This window comes from Daldinia childiae (assembly GCF_008694065.1).
Source record: "Daldinia childiae strain JS-1345 chromosome Unknown Scaffold15, whole genome shotgun sequence".
NCBI classification, from domain to species: domain Eukaryota; kingdom Fungi; phylum Ascomycota; class Sordariomycetes; order Xylariales; family Hypoxylaceae; genus Daldinia; species Daldinia childiae.
The window spans coordinates 361,654-379,566 of record NW_022984656.1 but is presented as its reverse complement, the minus strand read 5'-3'; the positions used below and the strand labels follow the sequence as shown (position 1 = coordinate 379,566).

General features: G+C 46.7%; 6 protein-coding genes across 8 annotated transcripts; 3 read left to right on the top strand and 3 right to left on the bottom strand.

Annotated features, from left to right (window-relative positions):
* Positions 1-976: 976 nt before the first annotated feature.
* GL218_09031 (uncharacterized protein) lies at positions 977-6,085 on the top strand (the record flags this gene model as incomplete). Its single annotated transcript, XM_033585854.1, has 9 exons — positions 977-1,424; positions 1,481-3,070; positions 3,120-3,988; positions 4,132-4,328; positions 4,377-4,725; positions 4,776-5,164; positions 5,217-5,323; positions 5,373-5,755; positions 5,813-6,085. 9 exons carry the CDS (start codon positions 977-979, stop codon positions 6,083-6,085), a joined length of 4,605 nt encoding a protein of 1,534 aa, XP_033440076.1.
* Positions 6,086-6,691: 606 nt separating this feature from the next.
* GL218_09030 (uncharacterized protein) lies at positions 6,692-7,612 on the top strand (the record flags this gene model as incomplete). Its single annotated transcript, XM_033585853.1, has 3 exons — positions 6,692-6,717; positions 6,812-7,125; positions 7,212-7,612. 3 exons carry the CDS (start codon positions 6,692-6,694, stop codon positions 7,610-7,612), a joined length of 741 nt encoding a protein of 246 aa, XP_033440075.1.
* Positions 7,613-7,937: 325 nt separating this feature from the next.
* On the bottom strand, positions 7,938-9,072 carry GL218_09029 (V-type proton ATPase subunit D; the record flags this gene model as incomplete). Of its 2 annotated transcripts, XM_033585852.1 has the most annotated exons (7): positions 7,938-8,158; positions 8,211-8,251; positions 8,304-8,313; positions 8,374-8,748; positions 8,811-8,821; positions 8,876-8,988; positions 9,058-9,072. In XM_033585852.1, 7 exons carry the CDS (start codon positions 9,070-9,072, stop codon positions 7,938-7,940), a joined length of 786 nt encoding a protein of 261 aa, XP_033439982.1. The 2 variants fall into 2 exon arrangements, with proteins under 2 accessions (XP_033439982.1, XP_033439981.1); XM_033585851.1 differs by lacking the exons at positions 8,211-8,251; positions 8,304-8,313.
* Positions 9,073-9,759: 687 nt separating this feature from the next.
* Positions 9,760-12,372, top strand: GL218_09028 (Pre-mRNA-splicing factor SYF1; the record flags this gene model as incomplete). Its single annotated transcript, XM_033585850.1, has 3 exons — positions 9,760-9,822; positions 9,886-10,056; positions 10,117-12,372. The coding sequence occupies 3 exons, from the start codon at positions 9,760-9,762 to the stop codon at positions 12,370-12,372; spliced, it is 2,490 nt and encodes an 829-aa protein (XP_033439983.1).
* A 1,290-nt stretch (positions 12,373-13,662) lies between these two features.
* GL218_09027 (putative c6 zinc finger domain containing protein) lies at positions 13,663-14,120 on the bottom strand (the record flags this gene model as incomplete). The annotated part of the gene is made up of 2 exons (XM_033585849.1): positions 13,663-13,958; positions 14,006-14,120. 2 exons carry the CDS (start codon positions 14,118-14,120, stop codon positions 13,663-13,665), a joined length of 411 nt encoding a protein of 136 aa, XP_033439987.1.
* Positions 14,121-16,423: 2,303 nt separating this feature from the next.
* GL218_09026 lies at positions 16,424-17,220 on the bottom strand (the record flags this gene model as incomplete). Of its 2 annotated transcripts, XM_033585848.1 has the most annotated exons (3): positions 16,424-16,503; positions 16,561-17,052; positions 17,112-17,220. In XM_033585848.1, the coding sequence occupies 3 exons, from the start codon at positions 17,218-17,220 to the stop codon at positions 16,424-16,426; spliced, it is 681 nt and encodes a 226-aa protein (XP_033439988.1). The 2 variants fall into 2 exon arrangements, with proteins under 2 accessions (XP_033439988.1, XP_033439989.1); XM_033585847.1 differs by lacking the exon at positions 16,424-16,503 and having other exon boundaries at positions 16,520-17,052.
* Positions 17,221-17,913: the final 693 nt, after the last annotated feature.

Sequence of the window (17,913 nt, the reverse complement as noted above, 5' to 3'; positions counted from 1 at the left end):
CATTTGGGGCAAAGGGGAAGGATAGGGGCGCACACATGTGATCATCTGGTCGCTTGTACAATAGCAAGGACCATGTCGAGGATCATGGCACTGGCGTTTTGGTCGTATCCGATGCATGATTACGAAGCATGGGATATTTTCAAGCGCGGCAACGGGACCGCGTTGTTTATTGTATAGATTGGCCTTGAGGCTATATTACTTTATTAGTAGATATTCTTGTTCAAGTTGCCCCTAGCGTTATCTTGTTGAGTAATGAGTGATGTCTTATTTAGGCTGTCACGAAAATACCTAATTGTAATAGAAATAATTGAAATGATAATACTACTATAATAAAGCGATTTAAATGTATTGAGTTCCATGCCTTGCTGAAATCATCAAGTCTACCTCTAACCTAACGTCTTATAAATATTGGAAGTTGAAGATAAGATACTTTGCATGTAAGTACAACCGGCATTTAAATGTACCTGGACCTAAAGGTCTGGGCATTCAGGGTTCCCGCCACGCTGTCACAATCGGATAAACGCCTACCGATTACCTTACAGCTGACAACAGCTTCTCGGCACGTGCAAGATTTCTAAGGACGGGGCCCTGCCGTTGGATGCGATAAGTTTAGGTTCGAGTAACTGATAAAACTGTTACTTAGGTACCTTTTACATACAATTCACGACTCAGACAGCTTGTTCATATTGTTCACGTCTACGTGTTAAACGTAATTGGACAATGAGAAGGGGTCTGGACTCTTTGGTGTTTAGCGACTTAGACTTATAGGCAGATCTTTCGAATTTCACTTCCGTATTCCCAGTATCGAGTCGAGTCGAGTCGAGTCGATTTACACTGGCCTTGTCGACTCCTAATATCCTATTGCGCGACGGCGACAATATCGACGACCGCCCTTAATTTGCCACGTATTACTTCTGAACCAAGTGTCGCCTCTTTAGGCGAGAATGAGTCGAGATGAGCAACTGAGTAAAACAACATGGAACAAGAGCTTGCGCCCGAGTCGAGTAGCTTGGGTTTCCCGCTACCCCAAAGCGCAATGAGGAACAAGGCTGTGAATACCGATATTCAGGTACCCAACGCGCACTTTCGAAGTCGACCGGTAACAGTAGCTGTTGACCCAGCTTCCTTGGTCATATCAGAATGCATATCGGTCTCTTCTGCCATGCGAAAGCATGCTCGATGGGCGGGCTCGTCGGTATCCTCTATACTGGGTGGCAACCCTAATCCTGTTCAGTTAGGCCCACCTAGCCCTCTCTTGAGGCCGGGAAGCAAAAGCTCTATGGCAAGCCCGGGAGTTGATGGTGCGCAGGACTTTGCTATCGCGAACAGGTGGGGTTTGCGGGGAAAGAAGGGTAAGAGCATGCAGGATAATCCCCTGATGGCTGGCTTTGGTCGTCTTCGTCATGAACTATCAAACTGCAAAGGTAATATGAAAGATCTATACGATATGTAGCAGGGGACTTTTTAACACATGTTTTAGATATCCACAAGTTCGATGCCCCAGCGTTACTCAACCCGTTCCTCCAAGTGATACAGGCCTCCTCGACCTCTGCTCCTATAACTATCTTAGCACTAAAAGCGATTCGGAAATTCCTCTCTTATGGGTTCATAAACCCCAGTTCTCCACGATTCCCACTCGCCATGCAATCCTTGTCGACAGCAATAACCCATTGCCGCTTTGAAGCGAGCGACTCTGCTCAAGACGAGGTTGTTCTGCTCATGATCTTGCACCTGATGGAGGATATGTTGTCTGGCCCGGGCGGCGAGTTGTTAAGCGACGAGAGTGTTTGCGAAATGATGGAGACCGGCTTAACTATGTGCTGCCAGTCTCGATTATCTGAGCTCCTCCGAAGGACGGCCGAAGCGGCTATGGTCCGTATGTGCCAGATCATTTTCGAGCATCTTAAATATCTAGAAGTCGAAGCTGGTGATGACTTAGAGGCCCTAGATCACCAGGCGAACGGGGATATGGAAGGCGTAAAAATGGTCCCTTCGACTAATGGAAACAACGTCATTGCGTCTTCTGATGCTCCTGGTGGCGAACCGCGAGACTCGTCGGGATCGGAGAGTACTCCTCATAATGTAGAAGAAAGGCCCGTGATAGAACCCTCAGAACCCGACGATTCTCTCGATATCAAACCCTACTCATTACCGTCTATGAAGGAATTGTTCAGGGTTCTCGTAGACTTATTAGATCCCCACGACAAGCAGCAAGGAGATACAATGAGAGTCATGGCGCTACGTATTATTCACGTTGCCTTAGAAGTTGCCGGACCGTCTATAGCGAGACACCCAGCTTTAGCCGTCGTCGCTGAAGATCGGTTATGTCGACACTTGTTTCAACTCGTCCGATCCGATAACATGGCTATTCTCCAAGAATCTCTAATTGTAGCCGGGACACTACTTGAGACTTGCCGAGGGGTCTTGAAACTACAACAGGAACTCTTCTTATCTTACCTTATCGCGTGTTTACACCCACCGGTCGAAATACCTCGCGAGGAGAATATCGATCCTTCGCTTTATGATGGAATTCCGCAAAGGCCAAGTGGAGTAAAACCACCTCCGTCACAAGCGGGTAGTGGCAGGTCGACACCGGTGCCGGTTAAGGACCGGCAGAAGTTAGGTATGGAAGGTGGTGCACGAAAACCGGATGCTCGTCAAGCCATGGTTGAAAGCATCGGGGCTCTCACCCGAATGCCGACGTTCTTAGTTGAATTATTTGTTAACTATGACTCTGACGCGAATCGTGGAAATCTATGCGAAGACATGATTGGATTGCTTTCGAGAAGTGCTCTGCCTGACTCTGCAACCTGGAGCACAACTAGCGTACCACCGCTTTGTCTGGACGCACTTCTTGGCTTCGTCCAGTCCATAGCCGATCGTCTTGACGAAGAGCCAGTATCAGATGGGTTACCAGATCAAGCGACCCTCCGAGAAGAAAGACGAAGGAAGAAGGTTATTATTAAGGGCGCGACTAAGTTTAATGAAAAACCAAAGGAAGGCCTAGGATATCTTAAGGAGCAAAAGATTATTACTGATGACCCATCATCAGCTGCTCGATTTTTCCGAAGTACGTCCCGAGTTTCCAAGGCGGTCATTGGCGAATTTATATCGAAAAGGGGCAATGATGAATACCTTAATGCCTTTTTGGATTTTCGATTTCTCCGGCAAGCGTGTCGACGAAGCAGTGCGACTTCTTCTCGAGAGTTTCCGACTCCCTGGCGAGTCACCGCTTATCGAGCGAATAGTGACTGCCTTCGCGAAGAAGTACTTTGCAACTTCAGGCTCCGATATTGTTGCAAGCGAGGATGCTGTGTTTATTCTTACATACGCTATCATCATGCTAAATGTTGATCAGCACAGTCCAAAGCTCAAGGGCTCGAAACGCATGGAGCTCTTAGATTTCGCACGCAACTTACGCGGCGTTAACGGATCTAATGATTTCCCTCCCGAATACCTCGAACTAACTTTCGAGGCCATCAAGTCCGACGAGATTATTCTTCCAGACGAACATGATAACCAGCACGCCTTTGACTATGCATGGCGAGAACTACTCATCAAAAGTGAATCCGCCGGCCCGTTGGTACTTTGTGATACTAACATCTACGACGCCGATATGTTTGCCACAACATGGAAACCGATTGTCTCAACGTTATCGTATGTATTCATGTCGGCAACTGATGACGCTGTATTTTCCCGGATAGTTACGGGGTTCGATCAATGCGCGCAGATTGCGTCTAGATATGGTATCACAGAAGCATTAGATCGTATTATCCAGAATCTTAGCTATATGACTACGTTAGATACCGATGGTTTATCAAGCACAGCTCTCAACACGGAAGTAAAGGTATCGGATGATAGCGATAGCGTTATGGTTAGCGAACTCGCCGTTAAGCTCGGCAGGGACTTCAAAGCGCAGCTTGCCACACTCGTTCTATTCCGTGTTGTAAAGGGGAGTGAAGAAGTCATCCGCAAGGGTTGGCAACATGTAAGTTTCTGACACAACCTGACTCAAGTTAAGCTAACCAGTTTAGATTATTCGCATTTGGTTGAAACTATTCGTCAACTCCCTTATACCCTCGTCGTTCTTTAATAAAAATTTCGAGAAACTAAATCTTCCCAAAATTCCAGTTCATACCCCTTCTCAAGTCATTGATCGAGCGGGCGAAAACTGCCGACACAGGCCTCATGTCGGTCTTGTCTTCGTACATCTCTAGCTATGCAGCTGACGATCCGCCGGAGCCGTCTGCCGAAGAGGTCGAAAGTTCGTTAAGCACAGTTGATTGCATCAAAGCCTGTGATCTAGAAAGCGTCTTCGCGAATATCTCGTAAGTTATTAAGGATTCTATAGTTTACGCACTACTAACCAAACCTAGGGCCCTTTCAGCAGATTCTTTATCACCACTTCTCGAAGCTCTTTTGGACGAATTGCCCGATGACGAAAGTTCGGCTGTACCTGTTATTACAGTGAAAGCAGAGAGTCTCCCTTCTTCACCCACCAGCGGATCTAAAACCCCTTCCAAGAAGCCTACTTATGATCCTGCAGTAGTATACATCCTAGAATTCTGTACCGTGCTTTCATTGAGAGATAACGAGACGGTTGAACATCTTGGCAAACCTGTTGCAGAAGCTTTGCAGATGATATTGCGTGACTCCCCTCAACACCACCCTATCCTCGTTTCGCGAGCAGCTTTCTATCAATTTAGCATATTAAAGGCTAGCTATGTAAGTAGCACCCCAAAGTTTGATTGGATGCACTTATGCTGACAGTCTAGGATCATGATTTTGTACGAGCACCTGTACTGCTCCACGCTATATCTAGTTTCCCTAAAGAGACCCTTGTGAAGACGTCGCAGTTGGTTCTGCAAGGACTGAAGCTCTGCATAGATCAACCAGGGCCTCTGCGAAGCGAGATTATGACTTCGCCTGATTTCTGGCTCATCCTACGTACCCTTGCTGGTAACCCCAACGCATCTTCTACCGTCTTCGAGATCCTCGAAGGTGGAGTGTCAGGTTCTCCATCAGCAATTATCGCAGATAACTACGAGGCTGCAATTTCCCTGCTCAATGAGTATGCTACCGCCGCTAAAGTCGGCGCAGTTGTGCAGCAGAAGGGCGAAAGGAGGCAGAGGAACGCTCGACCACCAAAAAAGGAGGCCTCAAGGTATGTTTTTCGTTGCTTTGCATTTTATCGATTATCTAACTGGTGATTCTAGTGATAATGCCATAGTTGCGCGGGGCGTAAAAGCCGTCAATCTTATATCTAGCATGACTGCTCGTATTCCTCACTTGATGAAACAATCACATCTTGAGAATAGCGAGGGTAAGTGTCTTTATATATACTCATAGTTTTTTTACTAATTGCCTTGCAGCGTGGTCGGCATATTGGCTACCTATTTTCAAAACGCTAACGACACAGTGTACCAATCCGTGCCGTGAGGTGCGGTCTCTGGCATTTTCGTCACTTCAGAGATCGCTCCTGTCGCCCGAGTTGACATGTAGCGACCACAAAGAATGGACGGCCATTTTTGGCGAGGTGTTGTTCCCTCTCATCTTGAGGCTCTTGAAGCCAGAAGTATATTCTTCCGATAGAGATGGCATGAGCGAGACAAGGGTGCAAGTCGCGTCTCTTCTTTGCAAGACATTCTTGCAGTATCTCGTACTTCTCTCCAAATGGGATGGCATGCTGGATCTGTGGTTGAAAATAATCGATATCATGGATAGGTTGATGAATAGTGGTCAAGGCGATAGTTTGGTAAGCAGCTGCCAATATTATCTGTCCCATCTTTAACTATACTAATACAATGTTTAGGAGGAGGCTGTCCCTGAGAATCTGAAAAATGTACTATTATTCATGTCGAGTAGCGGATACCTTGTTCCTCCGAGCAAGGACCCATCACAGGAGAACTTATGGGTGGAAACATGGAAAAGAATAGACCGTTTCCTGCCGGATCTGCGCAACGAACTGGCACTAGAAGAACCGGAGCCCTTGTCAGAGGAGAAGCAACATACCACAGGAGAGCCAGTTAAAGAGCAGCCGGCCGAAGAGAAAAGTAATAGCCAGGAGGAAGTTGCGACAGCTTAGATACTGGTCGAGAGATATCCATAGCTGAGAGGACAAAGGCTAAGAACCATCGATTACGTGTCTAGCACATTGCTATAATAGAGCACGTCGATCTGATGGACTGTATAATAAAACGACTTAGAAGGGTAGACTTACCTATGATGCGGACAATACCTACCTACATATAATCAGAGCCTTCAATACGGTAAACAAATTAGTATGTTCATATTTAAAAAGCTGATATGATTTTTATAAAACGGTGTAGTTGGTGTCTTATAAGAGGTAGGTACCTAACCAAATAAGAGGAAGTGAGCAGTGATTTTGATTTCCATCTCCATCTACCTCTTTATAGCTGCCTTGTTAAATAGGGGCTAAAGTTGCCACTGACACTTCGTTGCTGGCAGCTGGCAGCTGGCAGACCAAGTACATAAAGTGGACCCATTCAATATTTTTATGCATATTGCATGCATTATCGATAAGTTTCAAGCTAATAACTACATCAATTGTAGCTTTCCATATCGATTCGCTTTGTCCCAAGACAACTACAAAGTCGTAAAAACGCTTCTATCAAAGTGATAACTTTCTCTACTTAATATTACCTAGAGAAGAACTCATTCATCACACAATATGGCTTCAGGCCCGTCTATTTCTACGTATGTGTCATTGCACTCCGACACATACAGTTTTCCCCCGGTCGCGTTTTGCCCACGCGCTGCCGTTCTGATTTGACTAACATAAATGCTACAGCGTGTATGTGCGGAACCTCGAGGAGCGCGTCAAGCCCGAGGCCCTCAAGGAGGCGCTATCGGTCGTGTTCTCGGAGTACGGAAATATAATTGATATCGTTGCGAAGCGGAACCTTAAAGCCAAGGGCCAGGCGTTCATCGTCTATGACCGCCCCGAGTCGGCTCTTCAGGCCGTAGAAGAAGTACAGGGCTTCGAGCTCTTCGAGAAGCCGATACAGGTTGCGCTTGCGCGCACGCGCAGCGATGCTACGGTCAAGAAGACGGGGAATAAGGAGGAGTTTGAGCTTCATCAGCGGAGGAGGTTAGCTGAGAAGGGTGAGTTACCTTTTTTTCGACAATCAGAATTAAAGTATCCGGAATACAAGAGAAACAAAGACTGACATATAATGTTTCTCTAATAGATAAGAAAAAGGCCGCCGAAGCAGCCGAAGAGCAAAAGCGCCTCAAGCGCCCCGGCGCCCAGCCCCCTCAAGGCGAAGCAGCGCGTCCGGCCAAGACAGCCCGCGGACTCAAGTCGACTGGCCCATCCGCCGGCCCCAATGCCGTTGTTCCGGACGAATACCTCCCTCCGAACAAGATCCTGTTCGTGCAGAACCTGCCGGACGACTACCACGACATCGAGGCGCTCACAGGCATCTTCGGACGCTTCGAGGGCTTCCGCGAAGTCCGTCTGGTCCCCGGACGCAAGGGCATCGCATTTATCGAGTACGAGGCCGAGGCGGGTGCTATCACGGCAAAGGAGAATACTGCGGGTATGGCGCTTGGCGAAAAGCTTATCAAAGTTACATACCAGAGACAGTAGGTCGGCACTGGGGTTCGTGGATGGGGAAGGTTTGTATGATGAGCGCGTATTTAATACCCTTTTGCATTCGATATGGATGCCAGTAGTTCGTAGAGAAGTCGAGATAGTAAGCCAATTTAGCATATCTTGCACATCGAGAATTACGCGATTCTTGTTCACTTCGATACGTGTACTACGAGACAGGAACCCAATGTCATTTAGCCTGTTGGTATCATAAGGAATACAAATACGTATATAATGACAACCCAACGAACAATGCAATTCAGGTCAAAATAAGCCCCCCATTCGCTCTCACCAAACTCATACCCTCCATAGCTTAAGTAGACTAAAAGATAATATCGTCGTCCTCGGTGGCTAGTACGTCTGATGGTCCCGAGTCGTGCGGCTGGGCCTTCTGGCCACCTTCTGCTTCTGCCTTGGCCTGAGCTTCTTTCTTGGCCTTCATCTCGGCATCCGCGGCGGCAGTATCGCGTTGCTTCTTGCCGGCGACCTTCTTCAATCTGTAAAACTCCTCTCTGTCTAGCTCGTCGAGCTCCGAGTTGATGTCTGGCGCTAATGTCAGCTCATCAGCTTTAAGTAATGAGAGAGGCCTACTTACACTTGATGGTGTTTTCTGTTCTCGGGATAATAACGTGTTCTCTGCCAGCTAGTTAGTTCTTGTCTTAAATATGTTTTGAGTGGGTTCGATTACATGGCATTCACTATAATTGAACAAAGTTAGCTTAGTTATAAATATCATCTACGCTCAATATTCAACTCACCTCTTCGGTTCACAACCTTGATGACTTCGTCTAGAATCACAAAGGCGGTTTGAAGACTAGCGAGCTCAACTAGCGTCTCTACAGCACGCGCATAGGTCTCTCTACACCTCTGCACTTGTTGACCACCTTTGCCGAGACCAGTTAGGCCAAAGTCATTGTTGCCCTCCGTTAAATAGCTCTCGAACGAGGGTAATAGGACACCGGAAACGTTGTCTTGTTTAGTGCGCAGTCGGAAGCGTGCTGATCGGGCGGACTCTTGTACTTGGTAACCGATATCACCACCTACAGCATATGTGACCTCCGCCAGGGAGAACGCAGCAATCTGCATGACCCGACCCATCTTGCGCTTCGCTTCGTCGATTCGCCGTGTGATTTCTATAGGTTCGGTCAACTCCTGTAACAGTTGGAGATTAATGTAATGGTAGTATATAATATACCTCGGAAACGTCTAAATGTATAAGTTAGCACAGGTTAAGCTGAGGTCGTAGTGAGCTTCATATACTTGGTAAGGGCCTCGCTCTTCCGCTTCAGTAAATTGTGACCCGTCTCAGCTCCCTTGAGCTTCGCCTTCATAATACCCAACGACTGCCGCGTCGGAAAGACAGCCTCTCGATCCTAGAAATATATGTTAACATCGTATCGCTGGTGCATAGATAGCTAACTCATAGGTGGTTGTTGACATACCCCAGCTCCAGACATGGCGTATTGTCTATTAGCTGTGCTTTGATCCTCTGATGTAATATGTTAAGGTTTATGGCGGGCCTATTAACACAATGGAGAACAAAAAGAGAAGAAAAGTTAGTTAATTAGAATTGGATTAAAGGTTGTTGCTTTGAATTTGGACTTGGACTTGAACTTGAACTTGGATGCGTCTTGGATGCGTGATGACTTATCGGGAGTTGAGTCCCGCTTTATTATTAGTTAGTTACATAAAACATAAAACTAAGGTTAACATGACGGATTTACAGCAGACACAGCAGGTACAACAGCTGGAGGTTGGAGCTTTTAGTTTTATGCTTTAATAAATGCCAAGATCTCATTCTCCTTCAATATTCTTATAAGCGCATCGATACTCCTCTTATTAAATATTAGGGTCCTTATTTTTCCTTGTCTTTTCGCATTGTTGCATAGTGCGTAGCCATGGTTCTGGAATTCAGAAAAAAAAAACTGGTACTAATTCTGTCTCGTCCTTAAAATAAGTTCTTAAAAGCTGCCGCGGTCACGGTCGCTTTTCACGACGCCAGAGGTCGAAATTTGTCGCCCCCCTCAAATATTTCCCACGACGATGCCCTGACTCTTTCATCTACACCGTCGATTAGCAGAGATTATCTGCGAGCGATCGCGCACAACGACAATCGACGGGTTAAAAGGGTTAAAAGGGTCAAGATGCCGCCCAATGGCCCGACCAATGGTCTCCGAACTGCCCGACAGCCAGACCTTCACCTTATTGTAAGCAGCCTATCGCGTCGTTATTATGAGAGCCTTAAAAATTTAACTAATATATCTTCCTAGACCGATGAAGATGCCGTCTATGAGCAGGATATTTTAAGGGATCTAGGCAGTACGAAACCTTGGCTCGCTTATATTCAATTCAAAGTCCAACATGGCACCATTCAGGAGCAAGCCTTTGTTCTCGAGAGGGCTTGTCAGCAGCTACCGCGATCATACAAGCTCTGGAAGATGGTGAGAAAAATCTTGCTTGAGTTTCACGTCGCGACACGTCGAAATGCTAATATTTTATAGTACTTGCAATTCCGAACGAAGCATGTCACAAAGCTGAATGCCGCCGTTTTTGCTTCCGAGTATAAAAAGGTCAACGCCCTATTCGAGCGAGCCCTCGTCCTACTCAACAAGATGCCAAAGATATGGGAATTGTACTTAAAATTCTTACTGAAGCAGCCCCTTGTTACCTTTACCCGGCGCACGTTCGACCGAGCGCTCCGAGCCCTTCCTATAACCCAGCACAATCGGATATGGGCCCTATATAGACCATTCGCGAACTCTGCCTCGGGGGAAACTGCGGTAAAGATATGGCGAAGGTATATGCAAGTTCATCCTGAGGATACTGAAGACTTTATCGAACTCTTGATACAGGTCGGTCTTTATACCGAGGCTGTGAAGAAATATATCGATATCCTCAACAATCCGCGCTTCAATAGCAAGCATAGCAAAGGCCATTACGAGCTTTGGAGCGAGATGGTTGACCTACTTATTGATCATGCCAACGAAGTCGAAACGGGCCACGAGACCGGCATCGATGTCGAGCGTATCATTAGGAGTGGAATCGACAGGTTTGATGACCAAAGAGGGAAGCTCTGGTACGGCTTAGCTACGTATTGGGTCAGGAGAGGAAGCTTCGAACGCGCGAGAGACATTTACGAAGAAGGAATCACAACTGTCATGACTGTTCGGGATTTCACCATGATCTTTGATAGTTATGCAGAATTTGAAGAGTCCATCATTGGTGCGCTAATGGAGTTAGCCTCCCAGCGAGCGGAAGAAGGCACACTCGATGATGACGCCGATTTCGATCTCGATATACGCATGATGCGGTTTGAGCAGCTCATGGACCGACGGCCATTCCTTCTGAATGATGTATTACTACGACAAAACCCCAATAGCGTTTCAGAATGGGAGAAACGAGTAGCGCTTTGGGGGGATAACAAGGTCGAAGTCGTGCAGACATATACCGATGCCATTGCTGCGATCAGTCCAAAGAAAGCAGTTGGGCCTTTTCATCAATTATGGGCAAATTACGCCAAATTCTACGAAAAGGGCGGTGATATACGAAATGCGCGTATCATTATGGAGAAGGCTGTCAAGGTCCCATTCAAATCTGTTGCTGAATTGGCTGATATGTGGATCGAGTGGGCCGAGATGGAACTTCGCAATGAGAACTTTGACGAAGCTGTCAAGATCATGGCAAAGGCCGTACAAGCCCCGAAGAGATCAACTGTGGACTATTTCGATGAAACCCTATCGCCGCAACAAAGAGTCCATAAGAGCTGGAAGCTTTGGAGTTTCTATGTTGACCTTGTTGAGAGTGTCAACTCCCTGGAGGAGACGAAGAAAGTGTACGAACGGATATTCGAACTTCGGATCGCTACACCGCAAACCGTCGTCAACTATGCCAATCTTATGGAGGAACATAAATATTACGAAGAATCCTTCAAGATATATGAAAGAGGGCTCGACCTCTTTAGTTACCCGGTGGCTTTCGAATTATGGAATCTCTACTTGACTAAGGCAGTAGATAGAAAGATTGGAATTGAACGACTGCGAGATCTTTTTGAGCAGGCAGTAGAAGATTGCCCGCCTAAATTTGCTAAAGTGTTATATCTCATGTACGGCAATCTCGAAGAGGAACGGGGTTTAGCGAGACACGCTATGCGTATTTACGAGAGAGCTACCCGTGCAGTTTCAGACGAAGACCGAGCGGATATGTTTAACTTCTATATCACCAAGTCGGCGTCCAATTTTGGGTTGCCGTCTACGAGACCAATCTACGAAAGGGCCATCGCAGCTCTACCAGACGAAGAAGCGCGCGATATGTGTCTAAAGTTCGCCGATATGGAGAAGCGCCTCGGCGAAATCGACCGAGCTCGCGCCATTTACGGACACGCATCCCAGTTCTGCGACCCGCGCACGAACCCAGCGTTCTGGACTAAGTGGGAACAGTTTGAAGTGCAACATGGCAACGAGGACACGTACAAGGAGATGTTACGCATCAAGCGCAGCGTACAAGCACAGTACAACACCGATGTGAACTTCATCGCGTCACAAGCCATCGCACGTGCAAATCAAACACGAGCAGGATCAGAAACAGCGAACGGAGACCCCGAAGTTGCTGATGCAATGGAACAGCTAGAGCGGCAGGCCCGAGCGCCGGCAGGATTCGTGGCGTCGAGCACGGGACTCGCAGGGACAGTAACCAAAGAACCGGTCGCAGTGCCTAGCAACCCAGATGCTATCGACATCGACGGCATGGATGACGACTGACACGAACTGACCTCTAAGATGGTTTCTGTTTTTTTTAGTTACTTGGCATTTGATATTTGGCATAGGTGAATGGATAGGGCGGCTAGCAATGCAAAAATGCGTTGTATTCCGCTTGTAACGTGCCTTTTTTTTCTACGGGTTTTTTGGTCTTCCTTTTTTTCCCATGGTGCAAGAGTCAGAGCAGACAGATACCTACGTACGTACCTACAACCTATCTAGGTAGCTACCTCCTAGGTACCTTATGAATTCACTAAACGCCCATCGGTTTGAGTACACTTGCTACGTGAGTTATCTCCAGGCTGACATGATAGTGATCATGATGCGTAGGTGCCGAAGGTTTCTTGGTTTGGATTAGGAGATCAGTGCTATTGGCTGCTACTTCGTTGGCCCCTAAATTGAAGACGATGTAGCGTTGGGGGTCTGGTAGATGAGTTGTTGATATGTCATGCCCGCAGTTAGATGACGTTATCGTCTCCCCCCTTTTTTTTCCCTTTTCAGGACGGCTGAATTGCTTGCTGCCTTTAGATCGACGGCTCAGCTTATCATAGGGTGGGGACGTCATTACTACTGCTTAAGTTGATGGGGGTTGCCTGCACGTACTGCTGGCATGACTCGTTAGGATTTGTTTAGGTAGAGCTTGTTTGTTTGGGGTAGGGGGCTGGACTAGAGGTGATAGATGGTTGTAATAAGAGATAATTATTCACTTGTTCGTATACGTTTTGATGCAGAATTGAGTGTTGGCTCCTTGCTATGTGAATGCTTTCTCTCTACTAGGGGAATTAGAGGTAATTTGCCTAAGAGGTATACATCAAATATAGATCGTATGCATTCATTTCTCCTATGGAAGATTGGTAAATATTCACGTCTTTCAACACTATGCAAACTGCAAACTTGAACCAATCGGCGTAATAATTGGAAGAATTTCATGTATTCGTGCTCATGACATAGCCTAATCGTAAGGTAAAAAAAAGATAAAAAGGTAGGTAAGTAAAGTAGTAGTAGTAAAACAAGAATGGAGGCAGTTTAGGTATACCCTATATATGTAATACAAGCCAGCGAAGCAACCACACCTCCCAAGAACATCATCCCAGATCCCATCAACTCCTTTCCGCCACGGCGCTCGTCCTCAAGACTCTCGCCGCCCCCGCATAGGCCGGCAAACCATGCACCCACCCCTCTTCTTGCTTTCGTACATTTATCGTCATTTTCACATGTAAAGATAATACCGTTCCCGCCGTCGCGACGGTCCCGGCTCTACGGCATAACCGGCGCCCACGCCGTCGACCACACCTATTGGCTGGCTTTGCGGCGTTGGTCACTCGTAGATGTGGTATTGGTAGTGGTGTTGGTGTTGGTGTTATTGCTGTTGCCGGGTAGACTGCCGCGACGGCTCGACCCGTTACTGCTCATGGACCAGCGCTTCGAGTGCGCCTTGTGGAACTCCTCGACCGCGTCGCGGTTGCGCTCTACGTGGCCGTCGCGGGACGAGGGCGTGGCGTAGATGCTGCCTTTGCGCTTTTGGAAGCGCGAGGGGGTGTTTTGGAGGCGTCTGGGGGGAGGGGGGGTTGGTGTTAATATGGAGAGTACTTTTATGAGAATCGAAAAGGGAGAGGGTGGATGGGGAATTACGTACCCCATTCGTCGGTGTGGGAATAGTCTCGTGATCCTGTTCTTTCTGAAATTGCGGGTTGTTCGCTGGAGAAAGTGTTGGTGAAATGAGCTGCGTTTGTTTGATAGTTTGCTGCCATGATGGATTATGTTCTCTTTGGGTAAGCAGTATGAATTAGCTTATAAGAAAGTTCAAGTTCAGATGAGTTGAGACATTGAAGCAGTTTCTTGCAGTTTTAGAATAAAAGAGGAGTAAGTACCTTAGATGAGGAGAGTCTAGGTATTGATAGGTTGATATATGTTTCGAGTATAGGGTAGTTGAAAGTGATTGAGGATTGAGATTGTATGTCTTAAGATGACTTGAGACCCTGAAATATTTTATCTGGGGTCCAGAGAGTTCTTATACAGCTACATGTATATTAGAAGGACCGGACTGATGTTATCGAACCATGTAGAGTTTGCTAATCTTCACCTGCCTCGGCTTCATGTACGTAACTCGCCTGATCTTTCCCAGAATCTATTGAAACAATTATGCAAGATATGTGGCGTAGCATCATCCTCGTCTATCTCATATGCCGGAGCATAAGAAGTCGGCTAAGAGCAACAAAGGGTATCTCCCGGAAGTGGTAATTGGTTTGCCTCCCGTGTATTATGCCGTGAGACTCCGGATCTCCCATTGGTCATGCTGCAGCTATCCTTTAGTGATCCTAGCTACGGGGAGCATCACGACTCAGACAAGAGCAACTGAGCTCAAGGCCAAGAGGTCTGGGGATGGGTGGGAACGACGATCCGATGCTACTAGCTAGCCCTTCTCATGCAGCCGGTTGTCTAGACGCTTGAAGCCATCCAATAGTCATTCATCTCTTTTTAAGCTCACATTATAGGGGCTTAGCTTTTACTGTCACGAGTCGCAGGGGTTCTTTGGTGTATGCATCGTTCAATCGAGATATACCTAGGTTAGTATCCTTTTAATATGATAGGATAGGTATGAATCCATTGCTTGCTCGGATAGTCCAAGAGAATCACAGTATGTTTCTCACGTGTATAAGTCAGAAACTTGCTCGTATCCACGGCAGCCTGCAGCTCATAATCGTGATGTGAAATAGTGAAATAGGGCTAGATATTTGATTGACAAAGGAGCACCACCCAATTACCTGTCACCAGACTCTCTGTCTATCGGTGGCTGTGTAAGTCGAGAACTCGTCACTTGCAGGTGGCGTGACGCAAAACGGAAACTATAAAATGTTCCTTTCCTTAGAGGTCGATGTAGATAGTGTGTATTGTTTTCCTTTAGACGTCTAGTTCATGACGTCAGTCAAGACATTGTAAATACATGTATATACCTAAGCAATGGCAACGGATGTGACGGTACTGCTATACTGCATAGCGTACCTAATGTAGTATTTACCCCGCCGTTTCTTGTCAAATCGTGGGCACCAATCAACGTTGTTTAGGGGTAATACTAAGTAAGAATGGACATACACTACAGCTAGATACCTCTTATCTTGTAGGTATCTAGACGGACAATTAAAAACATTACCAATATAGAAGTCTCTAACGGCGACATTAGCGTCTTATCACCAACGACAAGACCGGTTATTCCTAGTATATTTATTAATATGCTAAGTGGAGAGATAGTATCAACGATATGTCTACGGCTAGTCACCGGTAGACCGGCAGCAAGCAAGCGTTGCTCGTGTAACTACTATGTAGCATACCTGACTGACTGGTATGTATAAGTTGGTATGTAGCTAAATCCTATGGATCTTGCTTTATCGAGGTCTAGACCTCTCTCGACTTTGCTATTGTGGAGGCCGTGCGCTGAGGGTCAAAATGCCTGCATAAATCCTGCAGCCCTGTATTGAGTCTTAACTGAGACATGAATCAACCTCTTCAACTTCTATTGATGAAATTATTGTGGCTACATGGCGTAACAATGCATGGATATCACTAAGTACCCGACCAATAAATAAAATAGCAATTAATTGATAGATGGATAGGGATGAATTAGGGATCCTACATAGATTGACGTGGTAGATCTAGATAACTTCTATAAAATGTATGGTACAATAAACGATTGTGACATGGGAAGGGATTAAATTACAATGTAAACTTCCAGCTGCACGTCATCGGGCATCAAGCCCCTGTACTATCCAATACCACCCTACCAATTCTGATCATTTCCAAAAGATGTAAGATGATTTCGTAACCACCATCCAATCGGGATATCAGAAACTACTTCCTCTTCTCATCACGAAATCCAGGGATACCCTTTCAATAAGTCTATTACTATCTCCACGATTATCTATCTCAAGCCCCCCCGAACGACCAGACCAATCCAAAAGAATGAGCGTACAGGACTCAGCCCCGTATTAGCGTCACATAGCTTTTCGACACCCTAGACTTTACTTTGGACGATTACTTAGAAGCAGAGGACGACCAGCTAAGCAGAAAAGGTCACGCTCTTCCTCATGACGCGAGAGATGCTTCGGCGTGCAGTATTAGTTGAATTCGAGTTAGACACTGCACACAACGTTAGCTAGCTGACCATTAATAGGTAAATATTCCGAAGCATCTTACTCTGGACAGGAACGACCCCGCCGAAAGGCCCAGCCCTAGCTCCATTCTGGCATCTGACTAGACAGGCATTGTCCTGACCGGCAACAGTCCCGGTGCACTCTTGATCCTCAGGAATAGCCGCAACCAGTGGGAAATCCGTCTCGTTGCCATCGCGGTCCCGCGAATCGTCGCCCGGAGGAGATTGCGTGACTTGGATGTCTTCCCAGTCTTCTCCCGTGCCGTCGTCGTTTATCATGCATTGAAAAGGTCCAGCGCCGTCGGCGTTAACTTGATGAAGAGTCATCTTGAGTTCGCCGCCTGCAGTGACTTGAGGAAGCTGATCACCAGTCTCCTCCATGATGGCCTGGGTTCCCTGCTCGATGTCATTGTTACCGGCGCCAATCGTTTCGCCGACGGTATCGGCTTGGTCACCCCGGAAGCGAGTGCTGTCCTGCTGGAACGGCCTTCGTCGGGTTCCGTCTCGGGGAGTTGAAGTATCAACACCAAGAGCCACTATTGCTCACGTTAGTCTATTCCTCTTTTTCCTGCAAATATAACGATGCGCTACTCACTTCCAGTTCCACCCGCGTCACCGGTAGCTTCGGTAATGACTGCGTGGCCAGCAGCTAGTTGAGCAACGGCAACGATGCAGAGGGTAGCGAGGACTTTAAATGAAGGCATCGTCAAGTATTTAAAAAGGTATATATATAATTAAGATACCTGACCGGCAGGAAGAAATTGGCAAGAGAGAACGGAAGAAATATAAGAAGTTGGTGATGAACTGATGTGCGATGATAAAAAGGCATTATCCTTCAGCGCGGATCAACCTTCTTATAGACATTTCAGTCGATGAAGACTTTGAAGTCTTTTACATCTGCTCGCATCTTTGCCTCTCTTAGTCCTAGGGACTGAGCACTATCACGTTGAGTCAAACATGTCTCCGCTGAGGGCTGCCTCCCATACTACTCCTGGAAGCTTGGCAGGATAGTGGTAGTATTATCTCTTCCAAACCCGACTACTTTGAAGTCTGAGACTCGCAGATAGGACCTATCACGAAAGCTTCGTATAGCGACGGTAGTATGATTAGGGTCATTTTCGTTATTTGTGGCTGTGAATCCCAGTTTGCACGGGAACATGATAGCCGGACAGAAGTATTGATTATTTGACACTTGGATGGGGAGCCAATCGCAACTGAGAATTCTATTAAACTTTCAACATAGCGGGTTCAAGTTTACCTCTGGGGATTGGCCCGCATCAGGATATTGTTTCAAAACCGAGTCGGGGAATTACTAGATTGATAGGGTGTGATTCGGTACGATTGCCTATTTAGATCAGATCACTGATATGGATATCCGGCACATATGTAGCTAGTAA